Source organism: Podarcis vaucheri (genome assembly GCF_965113315.1).
Source record: "Podarcis vaucheri genome assembly, chromosome: 15".
Taxonomy (NCBI): domain Eukaryota; kingdom Metazoa; phylum Chordata; class Lepidosauria; order Squamata; family Lacertidae; genus Podarcis; species Podarcis vaucheri.
Genome location: NC_138753.1, coordinates 17,827,277 through 17,849,037, shown reverse-complemented (window position 1 = coordinate 17,849,037; position 21,761 = coordinate 17,827,277). Strand labels below are relative to the sequence as shown.

The window sequence follows — 21,761 nt, the reverse complement described above, 5'->3', positions numbered from 1 at the left end:
TTGCTCTTCTGGTACGTACCTTAGTGATCACTTCGAAGATCTCATCATCCTAGTTGAACCAAACTATTAACTACAGCAGAAAGGCCATTAGAAACTGAGCATTCTAGTAGTATGGAGGTGTTGTCTTTTAAAACAAACTGATGTTGCAGCATAGGGAGTGTTGCATTTTTTTATTAAAAAAGCAGGCTCCTGTATGACAATTAAGACCTAGCTTCTGCAGCTGTCAAATTTTGCCATCACTAGGCTTCCTAAAAATAAAATCATGTTTGCGGAGGGCTTTTATTTCACTCCCAAATGAGTCTTGTAATTGACATCTTCTGACAGCTCATGCAAAACTGTTGTATTACTTTTTGTTTAACTCTTGAAATGCAGGGCTATTCTAATTGTTATTCACCTGAACTGGTTATGCTATTGGTGTAGCTTGTCAGCCTTTCTCCCCCAGCCCCCCCAAAAAAATCATGTCCAGCAAATGGTTGTGAAAAGTTATATGCTTCAAAAACGGTTAATAATGCCACAATTAATTGGTTAAGAAGGATGCACATTTTATTACCTGTTATTAAATTAATGTAAAATAAGATAACATACAGATCTAGAATGAGTGTTCATCACCGTTTTTGATGGTTACCTTGGAGAGGCTTAATATGTTGGAAGGAATGTGAAAGTCATTGTTCCCCTTCCATTTACGTGATAATGTAAGATATTGTTAAACAGTGTAATGTCATGGCATGGAGTCTGCACTGTAAGCGGGAAGGGAGGCAGGCATAGTTAAGCATGACTTGCAAGTGTGACCATTGACTGTTAAACAGAACAGTTTTTTTGCTGCCAATGGTTTCCTCAAGGAGTTAGACATCGTTTAGATTGTGAGCTCTTTGGGGACAGTGATTGAAATTGCTGTAGTGAAATTGCTGTAACTTACTTCCCCTGTGGACTCACAACATAGTGGATTGTAAATTTTATGTCCAGAAACCTTTATATGCTGCCTTTTCAGCCCTCTAAAGAGCTCCCAAGGCAGCTCACAAGAATAAATAATAAAGCACAGACCCGAGACTGTATTTTGTTACACAGTTCTCAGAGTTTGTTGCCCCTTCCTTTTCTTCATGACTTTGCTCTGTCCCTGCCCTCTTTCAAACCCCACTTACTTCATAAAACTTTTTTATGAATCATTGCATTCTCAGGCTACTTGATCCACTGTTGCTTTCTGACTCCTCTTCACCTGTCCAGTATTCATGGTCTATCCCTAACAGCTGTCTTTTTCCACTCCTTGTCTTGAATGACAGTTGTAGAACATAAGCAATCTAGACATGGGTTGTGTCACTTCTGTATACCATCATGGGAAGATAATACCAGTAGCAATAAATGTCATATACTTCCATCTAACTGGCTGCTCATTATTCTAATGCTATTTAATTATCTTATGAACATACAGAAGTCAAATGTTCCAACTCCACAATATTACCAAAAGACAGTACTCACTTCTGTTAGAAGGCACCATTGAAGAATTTCCATCATTACATCTATCCATCTATCTATTTACCACAGTAAAGCTGTCCATGATTGCTTTGTTCCTGGTCAACTTTAGCCCAGTATTTTTTGTTTTTGCTTTCCGCCGTGAAAACAATTTTATTACTATGTTGTCAATGTAGAGTTCTGTGGTTATGTAAAGAAAATGTAGACTGTTGAGGTCTTGCTATTGTTTGTGTCTTTCATTTATTTATTTTATTAAATTTGTATCCCACACTTCCTTCCAAAGAAGCTGGATAAAACAATACCATTAAAAATAAATTTAAAACTTACTAAAACAATATGCACAAAAGAAACACTAAACAGATTTGGTTATAGCTGTTTTAAAATCATGTTTCCAGAAAGAATTCTTTTCAGCAGATGTTCAAAACAGCATCATGAGGAGGCCTGCCTAATTGCAAATAGGCAGGGGGTTCGTTTCTCATATATTCTACAAACTGCATTAGTCCTGCTTCAGAATTACTTTTGTCAAAAGCAGATAAAATGTTAAAGCAGGCTAATAATTTCAGTTAAACAAGTTAAAATCTGTTCAAATGTCTTAGTAATTAAATATGATTTGCCATTTCTGTTCTTTACTGTTTCTATGGCTTCAATCCTTAATCCCTCCACCAGTTTTGCTTCATGTGATTTAGCCCATTAGATTTTATCCACCTTCACTCAGAGCCTCATTCAGTCAAACAGCAGATGAGGGGAGTCGGGTAGCCCCCAAACTACTAGGGAGTTGTATGTGACTTCCATGCACATTGAAAACTAAATTTCAGGGAACACAGCTTCAGTGACCCTCATCTTTCCCCGATACGTGTGGTGTAGTGGTTAAGAGCGGTAGACTCGTAATCTGGTGAACCGCGTTCGTTTCCCCGCTCCTCCACATGCAGCTGCTGGGTGACCTTGGGCTAGTCACACTTCTCTGAAGTCTCTCAGCCCCACTCACCTCACAGAGTGTTTGTTGTGGGGGAGGAAGGGAAAGGAGAATGTTAGCCGCTTTGAGACTCCTTCGGGTAGTGATAAAGCGGGATATCAAATCCAAACTCTTCTTCTCCACATGCAGCTGCTGGGTGACTTTGGGCCAGTTCCTCCTCCTCCTCCTCCTCCTCCTCCTCCTCCTCCTCCTCCTTTTCTTTGCAAGGAACATCATCCTATATTCTATATGTAGCCAAAATGGTAACTGCCACTCCCAAGAGGGGGGTATCAGGCAGAGTCAGCATAACCTCAAAGTTTGCAAGACAAAAATGCTGCTGCCTTTACAGTGCTTTGGTTCTCTGGGCAAGCCTCAAAGTAATTCTGAGCAGTCTAGGGATGGGTGAAGCCCTCTAGATACCATGCACCAACTGGGAACATCAGCTGTGCTTGTGTTCCACCAGAGGTCTATGTGTTTCAGTGCTTGGGAAAAAGAAATGCAGCAGGTGCCTTAATGTTTTGCCCTCCTCTCTAAGATTTACCCCTAGGCAAGAGATTTAGAATGCTCAGTCCTTTAATGCAATAACGCAATGGCTTTTTAAAACCTTTGATGTTTATCAGAGTAACTGCTGCTCCTTATGCAGCCTCAGAGGCTGCTTGAAAGGATTTATCTGACTTTATCTGACCAGTGCAGCTTTTTAGGAAGCATGGAGTACTTGGGTGGGAAGCTGGGTGCTGAAAACCCCGTAGTGTGAAAGCTCCACCTGTGTCTCTTCAAATCTTGCCCTGAAGCTTGAGCTGCTGTAACTACTTTGAGGATTAAGCTTAGAACCTACTCTTTTCACTTTGTAAATGAATTCCATTTTTTAAAAGGCAGTTGTCTTTGGGTTTCATTTCTATTTGATAAAGTCTCACTTGCTCAGAGCAGAGCCTGACCTTAATGTCAAAGAGGTGTACAGCCTTAAAGAGTTATGGTTAAAGGGAAGGGACATAGGGATGTTTGGATAAAGGCACATGACAGCCATGAAAGAGGGACCAGTGTTGAAGCTTTGCAGGGTGCTAGGTAGACTACAGCATACTGCAGAAATGTATTCACCTAGAATGCCAATTCACTTGTCCCCCATCTTACATTTGTTCCGCTGGTTCTTCCTGTCTAAGTGCAACACCTTACATTTGTCCCTATTGAAATTCATTTCGTTAGCTTGGGCCCAGTTCTCCAATCTGTTAAGGTCATATTGAATCCTGATTCTGTCGTTACTGGCACTGGTTGTCCCTCCCTTTTTGGTGTCAACTGCAATAGACTATTCAGTCGTCAGACACCTTCTCAATAAACAGGGCTCAATTTCCTCAAAAGCTGTTGAAAGTTGAATCCAACTCTTTACTGGTACACGTGTCCCCCCTCTTACGCACAGTCGACTGTGCATATGCATGGCACCAGGAAGGAAGGAAGGAAGTTTCAAACCAGGAAATGGCAAAAGATACTTGCGAAGTTTTCATGGCTCATGAGGCGCAACAGGGCTTTGTTTTGGCTGCTCAGCCTCCCCGCTTAGCAGCTGACATGAATGGTAGCACAACTGCAGAAGCAGCCACTTTTCAGTGCATCCTCCGGCAGGTCCCAGAGCTTCACCTGTAGTTGAAGAGAGAGTTGTGTGGAGAGAGTGGGAGAGATCGCTGGAGAGCAGGGGGAAATAGCAATTTACAGGGTTTTTAGAGGGTGCTCCTCACTTATGCGGTATTTGCATATGTGCAGCGGCCTCCAGAATGTTACCACTCCTAAGTGTGTGTGTGTAATGCTTGTATTCAGACTTTGATCATGCCCTAATTGGTTTATCAGGGTTTGGAATGACAGTTAGGAACTGCTGTAATATTAAGGGAGAAGAGTTGGAGTAAATAATTTGCATAAGTAGATTTGTTATGCAATTACTAGGTTTTACAGAACATTGATGCATAAAATATTGGAAGTGAAAAAGAGAAACTACAGAGAAACTTGCTTGCCAGACAATTTTTAAAGTTAAATAATTCAGCTGTTTCAGATTTATTTTTTTAAAAAAGTATTTTCATTACCAGAAACACAAAAGGATGTCAAATACGTTTCATAAAATATATTGTATTTTAGAAAGTGTTTTCTTCATAAACAGGAGTCTCCCTTCCACATTTTCCACTAAAGTAGACAATAATATTTGGTGCTTGTTAACTTGCTTCTGGATTTGTATTTCTATGAGGGTTCAGTTATAAAAGGACTGTGCTGCCTTTTTCTTGCCCATTCATTTCCCCCTTTTGAGCTAAAGGAACTTAATTTCTTTCTCTCTTTCTTTTTTTTGAAGAATTTAAGCTTGTGTGAATGCTATAATTTTAAAATATATATTTATTTTGAACTGAGATCCAGAGGCAAAACGGTACTGCATGCAGAGTATTAAATGTTTGCAACTTCTCTCTCTATAGTGGATGAGTGTGTACATTGCAAAAATGATAGGAAAATGCACACATCTCTAAATAGTGCAATACTGTGGGTATCATTTTCCTTTGATTACCTACAGATGCAAGTCTGTCTCTATGTGTGTGAGGTTCTTGGTAACTCCCCCTCCTACAGCAGGACCACCCCGCCATCCAGTACCCTAGTCCACCCCATTTGGAATAGTTTCCTGATCTTTAGGAATGACTGGGAGGGGCAAAGGGGACTGCAGTACACAGGGGAAATCCTGGTCTGGGAACTTCCTTCCAAGTATAGTCGCCAAGATCCATTCTTATACACAAAAGGATCTCAGATAAATGGCCATATATTTAAAATCCTCTCCCCGAAATATCTAGGCTTAAAATAATAATGCTATTTAATTATAATTCAGTGATCTTTAGAAAAGCAATTACATTTAAATTGTATATTCCTCGCCAGGTTCACATTCCTGTTCAGATGCTGTGGTTCAGTATTTTATGTGTTTATGGAAAGCTTCTGAGCAATGTACAGAATTCTTAGGGATTACTTTTGGCCTCTGTTAATGGCCAGGATACCAGGGACCCCTTGAAGGCTGCACCTTTCTGTCCCTGGGAGGAGAATCACAGCAAAGAGAAGACCACCCTGGCCACATCCACTGGCCAAAAAAGCAGCAGCTGTAATGAGCTTTATTTACCTCTCCCTGCCAGAAAGAACATTTGGCTTCAACTGTCAGCTGATTTGGAACATTTATCAGTCAGAGGGGAAAGTGGCTCCTGTCTTTGTGTGTGTGCACTGATCTCTGATGATGCAGTAATTTATAGTCCATCCTTCCTCTAAGAAGCTCAAAGCAGTAAACATGGGGCTATTCGGCTCTTTGTCCTATAAAGCCTTGTAAAAGAAGTTGGGATAAGAGAGTGCTGAGGTTCCAAGTATTTATCATTTCTTTGCTTATTTTTCTTTGATATAGAAAGTCTTAATAAACTGTTCTTAGAAATTAAAAAGACAAAAGAGATTGCATCAGTCCTATGGTAATTTAGTGAGCGTCATTTGAACTTTGGCCTTTCTGGTTCAAATCCAGGACACTCAACTGCACCTTCCTGCTCTGCATCCTGGGAGCATGGCAACACAAGTGAAGAAACCATTCATAGTTATCCTTTTGGCAGTGAAAAATGTTGGGTGCCTCCTGCTTTCTTTGGAAGCTTTTTAAAAGTTGAAATGTGATTTAGAAGCCCCGGGATCAAACACCTGTTTTTAAAGTAGCTTAGCTGTCTTTGCATATTTACTTAATCTGTAAGATCCAGCTTGGAGTTTCCTAGCTCTTGGGAATTGACAAGGCTTTACTGTTAAAAGCATCTGAACTTTTCTTGCTCTTTTATTTTCTTCCCCTCCAGGCAAGAGGAGCAGACATCCCTGAGATTTCAGGAGAACTACCATTGCGGACATGTGGCAGCACAGCTAGCATGAAAGTGAAGAATGTGAAAAAGTAAGCTGCTTTGTCTCATCATTGTCATTTTTGTAGCTTCTGGGCTCTCGGGGGTTGAGTCCAAGGTACCAGTCAATTTTTTTACTGTTGTGCTTAAAAACAAACAAACAAATTAGTGTTATCCAAAGGCAACAGGAAATAGGTTCATATTAGCTGAGAGCCCACCCGCACTTTCAGTGCTTCTTAACTTGTTACAGCTGAAAACTAGGAAAGAACAACAGGCGATTAGGCACTTCCTCTCCCTTCTCCACAATTCCTTCAAGTAATCTTTTATTACCAGCTGTTTTGGAGTAATAATGACTGAACTGAATCCGACAATATGACCTGGTGCTGCTAGTCTCTAACCATTGGGCCTTAGGGTCATGTACTCCCTTCCTCTCTTAAGTGTCATTAACCATGGCTAATGGTTACATCTCCACAAACTTGAGTTAAAACTGCTTGTCTGCTTTTGTTTCTGTCTACTGAACCCTCTAGACTCAAAGTTCATATAGAGCAATAAACTAATTATGATCTTGTCAAATGATACATAACACTAAACTATGGTTAGCATAAAGTATGGCTTGCCTCTTCCCTTCTGGTTTCTGACCAACTTGCAACAGCAAACCCTGATTTATGTTTCAGGCATCAAAATAGGCCACAGATAAGCATTCTTTAATCTGTGTGGTATGACAGTTGTCTAAAATAAGCTTAAATTACAATTCTTATGTGTAAGAATGAAGTGGGTCTATAACATTAATTCAGAAAAAAGATTTGCCTTTACTAACAGAAGTTGGGGGGGGGGGTATTTCTTCCAAGTTCCATGCTAACTATATCTTTGATTGTCCTCCTTTCCCTTGTTTTGTTCACTTGTTCCTCTGTTTTTCCAGCCTTAAGCAGAATGCAGGCCTGTATAATCTGCTAGCTGGATTTGTGCTTGACCCTTCTTTAGCTATAATGTTGATTTACGGTTCAGAGGGCTGTCCAACATAGATGGATTTATTCAGAACACCCATCTATCATCTGCTGATTCTCATAGAAAAGCTGATGACCCTATTTTCTAGTAGGGAGAAGCCAGATGCTAAATCTCATTTCCCTCTTAAATTCCCATGGGAAGAGTGAGTGGTGATCACAATCTTCTTGTTTCACAACCGGAATATTTGCTCTAGGAGGTAAAACCAGCTTCAGCACCTGCTTAAATATAGCCTCATTACACCAGAAAATTTATGCAGTTGGGATGCTTGAAAGGCACTTAGGATGCATAAGATTTAAACTACACAAAGAATTTTTAAAAAATTCTCTTACCCCCCCCTGCCCCCTCCCCCAGATCTACCAATCCTGGACTGATGGGCTGTGATTCCTTTCACAGGTAAAATTCTGGTTTCATTTGTTCTGATGGTGTAAGGGCACCCATGTTGCTTGACTACCCCCTCTCCCATGGCATTTGAGGATGAACACCTTGTCCCTGCATCTTCCCTTTAGGCACTAGTGTTCAGTGGGTTGGAATGCACTGTCCTGTTAAAAGCCTGGGACAGATGAAACTTAACGGTTTGCATTCCTTGTAGTCTTCTTTTCCTCACTGCTTCCTTGTGTCACATTGACAACACTCCCTGTTCTGTTTTACTTGGGATTATTAGGTATCCTAATAATACTTTTGGTATAACCTGTATATAACTAAGGCAGTGAACTTTAATTGCTGTGACGTTCTACGTCTCATCTGTTACTTGTGTTTCAGGTTATCCTTTACCAAGGGCCACTTTCCAAAGATGGCAGAATGTGCACACTTCCATTATGAAAATGTAGACTTTGGCAATATACAGGTGAGTTTCCTGCCAATGGCATTTTTCTGTTAAGCTGACATTAGTTAACTACATGCAGTTTGGCGAGCTCTATTATAAAGCATGTTATTATTAGGGAACATGTATGTTCACAGTCCACAGGCTGTGAACGTTGTCTACGCCCACCCACTGGTAGTCCTACTCTTACATCTTCTGACTGTTTTGCAACCTCCCTCCAACCTTCCTGCCTCTGTTTGTGCATTTCACATTCTCCCATTCTTCTTTGGATTGGGGCAATCCTGTTTTGAATCTTTATTGCTTCCACATATTTGAATGAGTGTGATCTTCTTTTTCCTAGTAATAATGGGGTGAGTGTGTGACTATTGGACTCTACAGCACATTTAAAGTGCCCTTGTGTTTCTAATTGAAATCAGTTCTGTCACCCTTTTGAATAAGTGTTTACTGTTAAATGTAACTCAGGAATGTGCAACAAATAATCTAAATCTGAGTTTTTTATTCTACTCTCATTAAAGGTGACATGAAGACCGAATATTTCCACTGCATTAAACATATATTTCCACAGTAAAACTATTATTGAAAGTGTTAAAATTGTGCATCCTGACTGATTAAATGGCTTGTATAAGGGAGTTGAATCACAGTCTTGAGACACAAAAGCAGTCTTCTGAATATTATCTGGCATTTCTGATAATGGATTTTTAATTGTGATCTTGCTCCTTGTTTAACAGCTTTTAAACACTTTCCTAGCTTTTAATAAACATAGCTTAAATAGGACTATGGTTAAAAACTTTGTTAAGTTCCCAGTTACTCATTGTTCCTAATATTGCTAAAGCTAAACCAACCAATGAAGCTGAATCTAGATCACGCTGCTCCCATGCGTGGTCCAAGGGCCACAAGTGGCCCTCAAGACCCTTTTGGGCTTCCCTCAGCAACACTTGACACCCGCCTCCCAAGTCCTTGCACTGTCTTTGCGAAGCTGGGTAAGTGAGGCTCTGGGAAGGAGGTGTTAGGGCTCTGACAGGGTCCTAGAGTCCTCATGCCCCCTTCTCAGAGCCTAGTTAGCATTTTCCCAGTTTGGGGAAGGTGGTGGGAGAGTTCTAGGAAAACACTAGGGCCCTGCTGGAGCCTCATGCTTGCTTTCCAAAGTCTGGCACATTGCTTAACTGACTTTGGGAAGACAGCACGAGGCTGAAAGGATTTGCTGTAACTGCCAATCAGTTGATCAGTAGTTACAGCAAGGCCTTTTGAAATCTGTTTCCAGGTGTGATTTATATTCAAACTGCACCTGCGAATGGTTCCCCCCACCCTGTGACTGGCAGTCCAAATTACACCTGCCAATGGAAAACTTCAGTGGGCCTTACTCTCAGTTCCAATCAGCTGATCAAAGGTGCTGGTTCTCCGCACCAGTCAGTTGATTGGCACTGAGAGCAAGCTCTGTGGACTGCCCTGGGGAGTTTCCCATGCAGCCGATCCCAGAGGACAGTGCCAAACAGCGGATCTGTGTTGTCAGTGAGCCCCACTTGCTGCAGAACAATCAGGAATGCACTTTAAGTTCCCAATTGTTCCTTTGAAGCCAGGTCTTTAGATGCCCCACACCTGACATCACATATGGCATCAAGTGTAGGGCAATTGAGGGTGGTTTGGGAAAACAGCCTCTACTGGACCTAATTAAGCTCATGGGCTGGAGGTCCCCCACCACTGGTTTAGCTTGACATCTGAGCATAGCCAGTAAAATTGTTTCGGTGTTACTTTTAAATGTGGGTTGAAAATGGAAATTGTTTTATTAACCGATGGAGGGGAAAAGGCTATTGGTGTGTTGTTGTTTGCATGATTACTTACATTTGGGGTGCAACATCTGAATTTGAAGCAAGTCGGTAGGACTGAAATTACTTTTACAGGCATGAATTCTTAGATGTTTTACATGTTTACAATTAGTCACAAACAAAATATATAATGAAATATAGGGGACCCAAACAAAAAGAAGGATATAGGTTAAATAATTGCTGCTCTTCTAAAATCAGAAATAATAACACTTGATAGATTTGGGTATTCTGTGCACACCCTGAGATTCTGTTGGGTGAAGGGCAGCCTAGAAAAAAGCATATGAATGAATGAATGCATAAAAATATTTTCCAGAAAATCAGACAATATGGTTCCTCCCCCACTCTGTTTGACATTCAAGTCTTGGTTTGCAACTGAAGGTATTTAAACAGGCCTCAGCAAATCAAGCTTTAAAATGTTGTTTCCATCAATAAAGTCATGAAGCATATGTATTCTATTTTAGTTTAATATTCTGAAATGAAAAGCTCTTTATTCGTGAAAAAATTACTGAACAGTATGCTTTGGGATTAAAAATTAGTTAGCTCTGCAGATCACAAAATTTACCGGAATACCAGTAGGGATCTTCCGGTAAGAAGGGATCTTCAGAAATAGGATGTGCTTTGCTGCTGTCAAGAGCAAGAATTCACCAGTGTATTGAGAGAGTAAATTATATTTATTATTGCATTAATCTTTCAAGACGGAGCTAGTGGATTTTATAGTGTGTGCCGAAAGGTCATTCTTCAAATGATAAACTTAAATTTGCTCTATTGGTGAGTGTTTGTGTCATGGACCGGATGGACACAGAGGAGTGGTAGGCAAAACTGGCTGGAGAACCCCCAAGGGAAGAAGGCTCAGAGCCTGAGGAGTGATGGTGGGACAATGATGGGTGGTCACAGGGAGAAGAGGGAGAAGACTGGGAAGAGGAGCTATCAGAAACTGAAAGGGTAACAGGGCTTAGAAGGGAGAGTCTGTGGCAGAGAGAAGCCAAGAATCAGAGGCAGAAGCCGGAAAAGAGGGAGACCAAGAGGCATGGGTGTCTCCCTCTCCTGTTGCAACAAGCTCCCCTCCCCACTGACTCCCAGAACCAGGAAAGGAATGAAATGGGTGAAGCAAATACAGGTTGCACATAGGTACAGTCTCCCGATTGCTAGCAGCTCCTCTCCTCCTGGGCAGCCTCCAGAGCACATTACAGTCTTGAGACTACCATTGCATGGACTACAGTGGTCAGGCTATCCCTATTCAGGAATGGCTCTAGTTGATGAACCAAACAAAAGGCAGTTTTAGCCACAGGCTACCTGGGCCTTCAGAGAGCTAAAGAAGCAGGAGTAAAGATTGCACTCCCCCTGTCCTGGCCTCTATTCGATACACTATTTGATACACAGAAACAGTGTGGTGCAGTAGACAAGAATATTCAACAGACGGGGGATGGGCCTTATACAATTCCCTACTCAGCCTAAAAACTGTTCAGGATTATAACCAGTTTTCTGTTGTAGCATTAAGGCAACAAGAAAAGCTGTCAAACTTTGGAATCAAGAGAAATGGTTAGACTCTGAATTCTAACACAATAACAGGAAATCTGGAATACCTCTGGCATACCTCCAAAAATGTCATTTTGAATTTACAGTATTCTGAACAGTTGGTACTATCCAGTTATGCTGTATGATCAGACTGACAGAGTCTTAATGTATCTGGGGCTAGTGCTTGAATCCAAGGGTAGTACTGTACATGCTAAAATCCAACCATTTCTTGGGTGTTCGAAACAATTTGAGATCTCTCACTGTTACATGTTTCACTATAGGGAAATGCTACATCAATACTAACTGAAATCTGCAGATCGGATTATCAACAGTGTGTATCACAGCAAAGAACCAAGTATCTAATTCACATACTGACCGTCTCCAACCCCACTTAGCCAGCAACATCTGACAGTATCATAGCACAAGGTGGAGAAAGGCTGTGAATCCACTTATGGAGAAGACTAATTATCAGATCTGGCTGTAGGAAAATGGCTATAGCTGTTTGCCCTCTCTGGGCTAGAATTTTAATTATGGGTAATTAATATTTGAAACATTACGTATTTATTTATAGCAAAAAAAGTGAGGCTTCACAGTTTTCATATACAGTGGTGCCCCGCAAGACGAATGCCTCGCAAGACGGAAAACTCGCTAGATGAAAGAGTTTTCCGTTTTGGAGGTGCTTCGCAAAACGAATTTCCTATGGGCTTGCTTCGCAAGACGACAATGTCTTGCGAGTTCCTGCTGGTTCCCCCCCCTTTTTCTAAGCCGCTAAGCCGCTTATCAGCTGATCCGATCAGCAGATAAGCTGCTAATAGCGCTAATCCGCTAATCCGTCAATGGGCTTGCTTCGCAAGACGAAAAAACCGCTAGACGAAGAGAATCACAGAATGGATTCTTTTCGTCTTGCGAGGCACCACTGTACCAATTCCTTACCAATATCCGTCTCTACAGGAGCTATTTTAAAAACAAATAAAAAAACAAATTCATTGCATTTTTTAATACATAAACAGAAACTAAACAAACATAAAGGTATAACAACATCCCTGGGGAGGCAATACTAAGTCTCATATAATATATTTCATATTAATAGGAATACATATGTGAGGTGGCAGAAATGAGCAAAGATATCTATAAACGCAAGGTAATATGTGAAGTAAAAAGCACCATCATGAGTTCTTCACATCACTTTTAGTTCAGATTCCTGCATTGCAGGGGGTTGGATTAGATGACCCTTGTGGTCCCTTCCAAATATTCAGTTCTATTATTTTATGATTTAAGTTTTTTAATTTATTTAAAAGAATGTAACACTTTGCATTTTGCAGAAAATACCAAAGCAGCTCACATTATAAAACATAGAAAAGTCAATAAAAACAGTGGCTTGTATCCAATGTCAGTGCTACTTCTCATTGAAGTTAATGAACAAGAGTTACTTAACTCGATTATTTTCAATAGGTAGAGTAGAACTTAGCTGGATACAACTCAGTGTATTGAAAACTACACTTTTACAGCAGAACCAACAACAGCTGACCCAGAAGATTACCTATTTTCCTTTCCCATTTGCAAAATGGTTATTGGTTATTGGCTTCTATGAACTTCTTAACTGTGGTGTGGAAGAACTATTCCCAAGCCGAGTTCCTAGTTCATTAATTGTGGTCAGCTGGGAGCCAGCATAGAAAGAACAATTTTGGACCCATTCTGCAAAATGGGTCATTATAACTTAGAGCACATTTAAAAAGTGTTACAAAATCTAGAAGCAGAAAAGCAGAACAAAATATTGGCTGAAAAACTGAGAAGTTTGGAAAATATATTCTACATCAAAACAGTACTGAGCTGAAGTAAAGGCTTTTCTGGCATTGCTAATACCAATAATACATGCATATAATGGGCAGTGCCAGGGATTCCGTGAATAATGGAATGAAATTTTTTGTGTAGCAATGTAACTCCAACCTTAGATCAGTTCCAATGGCCTGTTTTTATGCGGGTACAGATTCTTGCTTTCATACTCAGACTATACTGCCTGAAGGGCTAATTTGTGTCAACTGAGAGATCACATGTGTGAATATTCATTTTTACTCCTACGCCTGAGAGCACAGACAGAAGAAACAAAATGGCCCAGAACTGATCTTGGCACAATGCTATTTGCATTCCATTTCAATACATGCTTTAATAAATAATATTAGTATTAGGGCTGAGAGCTCATTTGATTAATCAATCTATTTAGAACTTTAATCACAGATTAAGAGTGCACATCGGTTAGTTGGTCATGCAGAGTCCTTTCATGCTCCAAGTAACGGCCTTGCTTGAGTAAAACAATGGCATTAACTCTGGCAAAGGCAGCTTTGCAACACACACACTATCTCCTTCTTTGTAGAAAATGTATTCAGTACTGCTGACACTGGGAACAAAGCTACATATAGCTTGCAACTCTACCATGTGAGTGGTTTTATACACAACCACAACGTAAGACTACCACTACAACAACTTCTGAATTCTCTTAACTGCTACCACAATGCTCATTGTTATGACAGGTGTGGGTGGGTGGAGAAAGGTCTGTAATATTGAGGGACTCCAGCTAAACTTACTCCATGGTAATCTCAGTACAGTGGTACCTTGGGTTACATACGCTTCAGGTTACATACGCTTTAGGTTACAGACTCCACTAACCCAGAAATATTTCCTCGGGTTAAGAGCTTTGCTTCAGGATGAGAACAGAAATCGTGCAGCGGTGGCGCAGCAGCAGCAGGAGGCCCCATTAGCTAAAGTGGTGCTTCAGGTTAAGAACAGTTTCAGGTTAAGAACAGACCTCCAGAGCGAATTAATAATAATAATAATAATAAATTTTATTTATATCCCGCCCTCCCCAACCGAAGCCGGGCTCAGGGCGGCTAACAACACTAAAATAGTGCAACATTATAAAAACATCATAAGAATTAATTAAAATCAGAATTGATGGCAACCATAAACTAAAGTATTGTAAAGATTGCCAAAGGAGGGAGTCAGGCTGTGCCCTAACCAAAGGCCTGGTGGAACAGCTCTGTCTTGCAGGCCCTGCGGAAAGATGTCAAGTCCTGCAGGGCCCTTGTCTCTTGTGACAGAGCGTTCCACCAGGTTGGAGCTGCAGCCGAAAAAGCCCTGGCTCTAGTTGAGGCCAGCCTAACCTCTCTGAGGCCTGGGACCTTCAAGATGTTTTTATTTGAGGACCGTAAGTTCCTCTGTGGGGCATACCAGGAGAGGCGGTCCCGTAGATACGAGGGTCCTAGGCCGTATAGGGCTTTGAAGGTTAAAACCAGCACCTTAAACCTGATCCTGTACTCCACCGGGAGCCAGTGCAGCTGGTATAGCACCGGATGAATGTGATCTCGCAGCGAGGACCCCGTAAGGAGTCTCGCTGCGGCATTCTGCACCCGCTGGAGTTTCTGGGTCAGTCTCAAGGGCAGCCCCACGTAGAGCGAGTTACAATAATCCAGTCTGGAGGTGACCGTCGCATGGATCACAGTGGCTAGGTCAGGGCGAGAGAGGTAAGGGGCCAACTGCTTAGCTTGGCGGAGATGAAAAAATGCCGCCTTTGTTATAGCTGTAATCTGCGCCTCCATAGAGAGGGAGGTATCGAAGATTACACCCAAACTCTTGACGGACGGTGCTGGCACTAATTGCACCCCCGCAAGAGATGGGAGTTGCCCCCTCAATCCCATATCGTCCCGTCCTAGCCAGAGGACCTCTGTCTTCGAAGGATTTAACTTCAACCGGCTCCCACGTAACCATCCAGCCACAGCTTCCAAGCATCTGATCAGTGTGTCTGGGGCCGAGTCAGGATGGCCATCCATCAACAGATAGAGTTGGGTGTCATCAGCATACTGATTGCAGCCCAGCCCAAAACTCCGGACAAGCTGGGCGAGGGGGCGCATAAAGATGTTAAAAAGCATCGGGGAGAGAATCGCACCCTGAGGCACTCCACACACCAAGGAGTGGCGGGATGACAGTTCCCCCCCAAGCGCCACCCTCTGTCCCCGACCAGAGAGAAACGAGCGCAGCCATTGAAGGACTGTGCCCTGGATCCCCACGTCGGCGAGGAAGAATTAAGTTCTTAACCCGAGGTACCACTGTATCTGGTGTCAAAGGTACTGTGCCATCTCAACTATACTCTCCATTGCTTCACATTTTCTTCTCTGCAGAAGTTAATGGGAGCCAGTGGGAACTATGCAAGCAACTGCTATCCGTGTGGTCCTGCCTACACAGGTTTTGTTTCTTGGCCAGAATACAATATGAAGGCCTGGGGATTTTGTGTGTGTGTGTGTGTGTGTGTGTAAAACACGTGAAAACACCAAAGATGAAGCTCATGTTAGTTTCCAGAGATACAAACTCTGAATGTTTACAGTACTCTGAAGTATATAGAGGGATGAATATTGTTATACAAGTTTTCATTCCAAAAAGTAATAAACAGATGCACTCTTGGTATAAATATACTGGTTTGTGAATTATAAGAGCACAGTTTTTTTTAAAAAAGGGGGGGTGAGGTATGAGAGAAGGTTTTTATTTTTTACAAACGTATCTGAAATGGAACATTTTTCAGTTCTGCATTTCAGGGACCAATTTTGTTATGAGGCTGATCTCCCTTAGCCTAACAGTAATAAAAGTGGAGTTGTTGGTATTCTCCAGAGACCCCCAGGCAAAGTGTTGACACCGCTTTGTCCATTTCACTTGACCTAAATTCTCTCATTCTTGTGAATGAAGTGAGAGTTTCGTCTGTAAAGAACCTCATATTGATCATGCCCCCTGGCACTCAACACACAAAGCTCCATTTCATGAATTTGTCTAGGCTTATTTCTCCAAAAATGAAATGCAAGAGGCTTCTTTTGGTTAATTTTTGAGGACCCACTGTTAAGGACTAATCTGGCTGTTCTGAAACTGTGAAAAACTGCTTTTCCCAGGCTGGTTTCTTAAGAGGACGCTCAGAATTCAAGATGATAGCCAAGTCAGTGTCTTGAACTAGTGCTTTTTGTTTCTTCAGCTGTATTGTAACTTGAGAGAAACAATCAACAACTGAGATGGCTTTAATACCTACAAAATCATTAGAATTTATTCTGAAAGTGTCCCACAACTCATGAAATCAATATTGCAGTCCATATAGTGCCATCAAAACACATTAAAATTTCAAAGTCTTCTGTAAAATGTCTGGCTTATATGACATTTGGCATTCTAAAGCACAGAGCTTTGTTTACTTGCATTACTTTTTAGGCCTTTTGCATGAAATATAGCCTAGACTAAACGTGAGAAAACAGAGGAGTTGAAATCCCCATTATGCATGGAAAGCTAAAGAGGCATGAGTAGTAAAAGCCTGAAGCATGTGCAACCTGTAATGAGTTTTCAGCTAAATAAACTGGCCTGTTTCTGCAAAAGGTACAGTTCTCTGAATGAATGGTTGACAAGGAGACATAGTTTTGAACAGATGTAGGCCTGGAAAGATGAGAACGTGATGTTAAAACATACAATATCACATTATAGGAAAAAATGTGCTTTTATTCATATCTTCATATCTGTTAAGCTTAGTGATAGACTGCTGGAAAATGGAACAGTTGTGTAACTCAAGAGAGAGACTCACTGTTGAAGCAGACAGTGGCTGAAAAAATGAGGAAATCCACACTTGATATTTCAGGAAAAGAACAGTAAAACTAGGCTGTTTAATTTCATGGACCTTATCCATCTTGCATGCTTACAACTTGAAATCCCTCTTCATTTTCTCACATGGACATTTTCTGTCTTTCTAGTGCCCTTATTACCCAAAATGAAGAGAGCCTCTCAGCTTTACTGATTTTAAGTGGAATTCATTTTAAGTGGCATTTTAAGAGGAAGTCATTGTTGTGCTATTTGAAATTTTCTGTCTGTTCAAGCAGCTTTCTAGATGGAATAGTCCTCTCTCTCATATGCTGTTCTGGGGGTTCTGCTCCAATCATTTTTTTGAGGGGGGACGACAGAGTGAAGTCCCATTGCACAACTCAAAGCCCTTGGACAGGGCTTCTGCTGATGGGGTTCATTACAATGGGATTCCCCTATGTTGTTTTTCAGGTACTGCATATTTCTAGCAATTAATGTGATCATATGGTAATCATACAATGTTCTAAATTGCTGAGAAAGCCATGACATCTGGAAGTTGTTGGCATCTGTCTGTCTCAAGAGACAACGGAGTGTGCCTCAAACTGTTGCGTTATCAGCACCAAAGTGACCTCCTCGGAGCTCAGGCCTGGGCACTGCGTACAGAGGTCCTGGGCTGCCCAGACAACAGGACCTCCATCTTGGCCTTGCTGATGTGCAAAGGAAAGCTGATTTTCAAAGGAAAGCAGAGAAATACGCTTGGTGCCAGCTGGGCTGCAGGAGTTGCCAGAAGGAGGCGTATAAGACGCCATCCAACTATCTTCTCTGGATTTGTGTAGCGTTTACTCCTTAGCCTTATGTTCCTCTGAAGATATCCTGCAAGGCAGCAGAGGCTTAGGACCAGAGTTTCCTTCTCCCAGATGGATTACCTTCCGAGGTTGACGAGCCCCAGTTACCCCCACGTCCCTCTACAGCATGTGCAGAAACCACCTTCTTGACTGTTGGACCCACTATCGGTCTTGTCCATTTGATCTGCCAGAACCTGTCTTCATATGCAGGGGAAGTCCCTAATTCATTCTTGGTTTGATGCTCATCGGCTACCCTCACTTGGTTTAGACGGCCAATCAAAGCCATTTCTATGGGTGTGGCCACTGTTGCATCCTGACAGCTTCTAAGAGCCACAGGTGAGAGCTGAGTGCAGGGTGGAGTACCAAATGTGGACAAACTACCCCAGAAGGAGCATGGCATGTCCTTGCCCCCCGATGTAGTACCCTTCCCTTAATACCCCATACACCTCAGGCTACTTTCTCACAAAATGAATGATGTGAATAGTTCCTGCATATTTTGCCTTGTATCCCTGATGCCAGAAGGGTTAGAGACTTGCTTTTTAAGCAAGAAAGCTGGGAATCCAGGCCAGCTAATGACGCAAATAGAAGCTGAATGGCTGGGCAGTGCAGCAGCCCCCACCATTGTCTAAATCGTGTTGTGGCATGGAAAAAATTCCTTTCTTCTTTACATGACAAATAGCTACTATCAAAATGCGCAGATGCACATTATCAATTTTTGCTATGTTTTTGATTATCAGTTTTGCCCTGCTCAGGTATAGCTGAGAAAATATATTGATGTATGATTCTGCATGTTGCAAGAGTAGCACACACTATTTTTTGTAGTACACTGCCACCTAGTGTTTAGTGCCACAAAGATGTCCAATAGAAAAAAATTGCAGGTAGCAAAAAAGCAAACATAACATCATCCAAAAAGAACAGCTGTGCAGTGCTTATTCCTTAGGAGTAAATGAAATGTTCCAGAATAGCAAGGAAGCATTTGTGTGCCCCAAAACTCTTATTCAGGTTAGGTGGCCCATAAAAATGGTGTGCAGGGGTAGAAGAGTGAGGGAATGTCATAAGGCATGTTTTTAAAAAAACAAACTTGAACCCAAAGTGCTGGTTGTAACAGTTTTAATATAGAATCACAGGTTGACTCCTGTACACTTATCTCAGTTTTATCTAATTAAGGTTCTAAATAAATTTCAGGTTGCACCAGCGGAGTAATGTGACGGTAGCATGGATGTTCTCCACTTGAAATTAAAGCTGGTTGCCCCCAGCTTTAGATGTTAATAAGGACAGTTGGTGTGTTTGCTTAAGATCAGAGCAATTCTCTGTTGTTTTGTATTCACTGTTGTATCTGGGAATTTGAGGATTGTGAGTGATAGAGAGAGATGCTTTTGCAGCTGTGTGTGCCCATATAACAATGCAAAGCTGCAGATTTTTAAAACACTTGTCTACAACACTTTATCTCTTTACCTCCTGAGGGCTAAGATTTTATTCATTTAAAGTGACTCCTAAAACATGGTCTAACGGTACGCGATTTATATGAAAATTGCGAATGATGGCAGCTCTCAAAAACCAACTGCAACTTACTGAGAAGGTGAGGTGTGAGGCTTGGGGAATATGAGGTGTGAGGCACTCTTACTGAAGCTATTCTAGCTGTGGGTTCTGTTCCCTAAAACACTGTTCTCCAAGCTGGCACCTTCCAAATTTTGGATTACAACTCATCAGCCTTGGCAAGCATGTGAAGGATGATGGATGTTGCTGCCTGAGCACAAGCTGTTGGAATGTGGGGAAGAGAGCTGATTTGTCTGATGAAGGAAATGTATCTGCCATCCAAAAAAGTGAGGCATTGCTTTGGTACCCACATCTGTTTCCAGCAGAATGCGAAGGTTGTTGTATTCTGTGGTTCTAGTGCCTGCAGGTCTAAGATGGCTGGGAGCAATGGGCAAGGGGCAAGCCACTTTGAAAAATGGGTTAAAAAGCAGGGCATACATTTCATAAAACAAAGGCAGGCAGGCAAATGCTCCACCTGTATTCTCTAGCCAGCATTGACTGTTGAAAGATTTGATGGCATGTGTTCTTTAATAATCTGTAAATTTGTTTTAAGTTTACTGTGGGTTTCTAGTTCCAAAATACACAGTAGGAAAAACTAAGGTCGGAAAGATTGCTTCCTGTTTTCTTTTTACACTGATGAGTTACTACATACAAGTTAGAAATTCCCAGCTCTCTTCTTTTGTTATCATACAGATGCTCCATCTTTTTGGTTTGTACTTCAGAAATTCATTTAGTTCCATTTCTGGCTAATTATATCCCTCTTTAACTCTCAAGGCTGATTCTATTTGTGATCCTGACGTTGTCTCTGCTTACTGTGCAGCCCTTGGGTTTGAGTTTGGAGGCTTATGGAATTCTGACGGTGCAGCTTGAAGAACTGGTTTCCATGGTGATGAGAGAAGTAATTGACCTAAAGGAGACTCAAGAAAGTGCTTGCATGGATTGTGCTAGACCCTAGTGATGGAGGACTGCTGTCACTCTTAAGTGGGAGCCAACAGCCTGTTGGTTAGTTTGCTGAAAAGGGTTTTGGGAGCCTATTAAGCCTAAGAACTGCAGCTTATTTGGCAGTGGGAAGCAAAGCTAATGACCCCAAGCTGACCATTTTACAGATCACTGCCAAAGGAATAGCCTCCTAACCTGTATACTTCTGGCAAAAGAAATGCTAGAGCTGAATTTCTCCCTCTGTGTGCTTATGGAGAGGTTGGGGTGAATGGGAAGCATTACCTGTAAAATAGCCGTAGGACATCACGTAATCATCATTATCATGGTGATTAGTCAGGCATGCCTCCTCTTTAATTCTACATTTTGTTTCGTGTTCATCATGTCTGCTCACTTGCATTTATTTTCTCTCTCTCAAGTCTTATGTTCTAGTCATTATTTGCTATTTTGCTCCCCAGCACAGGGGCCGTAATGTATTGGGGGAGTGCAAAGAGTTGATGTTGAGCTTGCATCATGGACATATTTATATGGAGGTCCTATTCATTTGAACCTCCACGTGGTACACGTGGCCAGCGAAATTTGCATACTTTCACCAACTAAAAAAAGTCTAGTTTGGAGGCTTCAGTTTCTTCCTCCATCTGTATGGCTGCAGTAAGTTCTGACACCATCACTGCCACATATAAACCCTGCTTTTTAGTCAGATGACATTCCAAAACAGATTGTAATTGTGATCATTCAAGATGATACAAGATGAAGGGGTAACTAGGATATGTATGGTGTTTTTTTCCTGCCTCCTGGAGTTGGTGGCAATGTTTTTAAAACTGAGGGGAATTTCAAAAGCAAATTCATCCAGCTGAGGTGAATTGGAAATCTGAAAAGTACAAAAACATTCATGGGAGGAGAGGGAACATATCCTGCTCTTCTGGCAATGAAACTGCTGCAGCACAGTGGGGAAAAGAGCATATTAAAGAGCATTTGATTTCAGCCATTGTCTATCTCCATGTGTTCTCCCAGACTCTTTAAAATAGCTGTACCCATTATAGTTAGTGCTTTTAGATCTTCCTGCTAAATTATTCCCTTTGTTGTTTTAAAATTTCTTTTAGGTACTCTGTCTGTGTTGGTTTTAACATGCTTTACTTATTTATAAGAGATGCGGGTGATGCTGTGGTCTAAACCACTGAGCCTAGGGCTTGCGATCGGAAGGTCGGCGGTTCAAAGCCCCGCGACGGGGTGAGCTCCTGTTGCTCGGTCCCTGCTCCTGCCAACCTAGCAGTTAGAAAGCACGTCAAAGTGCAAGTAAATAAATAGGTACCGCTCCGGCGGGAAGGTAAATGGCATTTCCGTGCGCTGCTCTGGTTTCACCAGAAGTGTCTTAGTCATGCTGGCCACATGACCTGGAAAAACTGTCTG

The 21,761-nt window shown here is 41.7% G+C and overlaps 1 protein-coding gene across 7 annotated transcripts in view; it reads left to right on the top strand.

Moving 5' to 3' along the window:
* ARHGAP32 (Rho GTPase activating protein 32) overlaps positions 1 to 21,761 on the top strand; it is a 199,896-nt gene that overhangs the window by 87,403 nt on the left and 90,732 nt on the right. For 4 of the 7 annotated variants that reach the window (XM_082201334.1, XM_082201337.1, XM_082201340.1 and 1 more), the window contains exons 3-5: positions 6,241 to 6,332; positions 7,636 to 7,677; positions 8,044 to 8,128. In XM_082201334.1, the coding sequence (XP_082057460.1) occupies positions 6,241 to 6,332; positions 7,636 to 7,677; positions 8,044 to 8,128 (219 nt within the window). The remainder of the gene's footprint in view (positions 1 to 6,240; positions 6,333 to 7,635; positions 7,678 to 8,043; positions 8,129 to 21,761) is intronic. The other 3 variants (XM_082201335.1, XM_082201339.1, XM_082201338.1) reach the window with 1 other exon arrangement.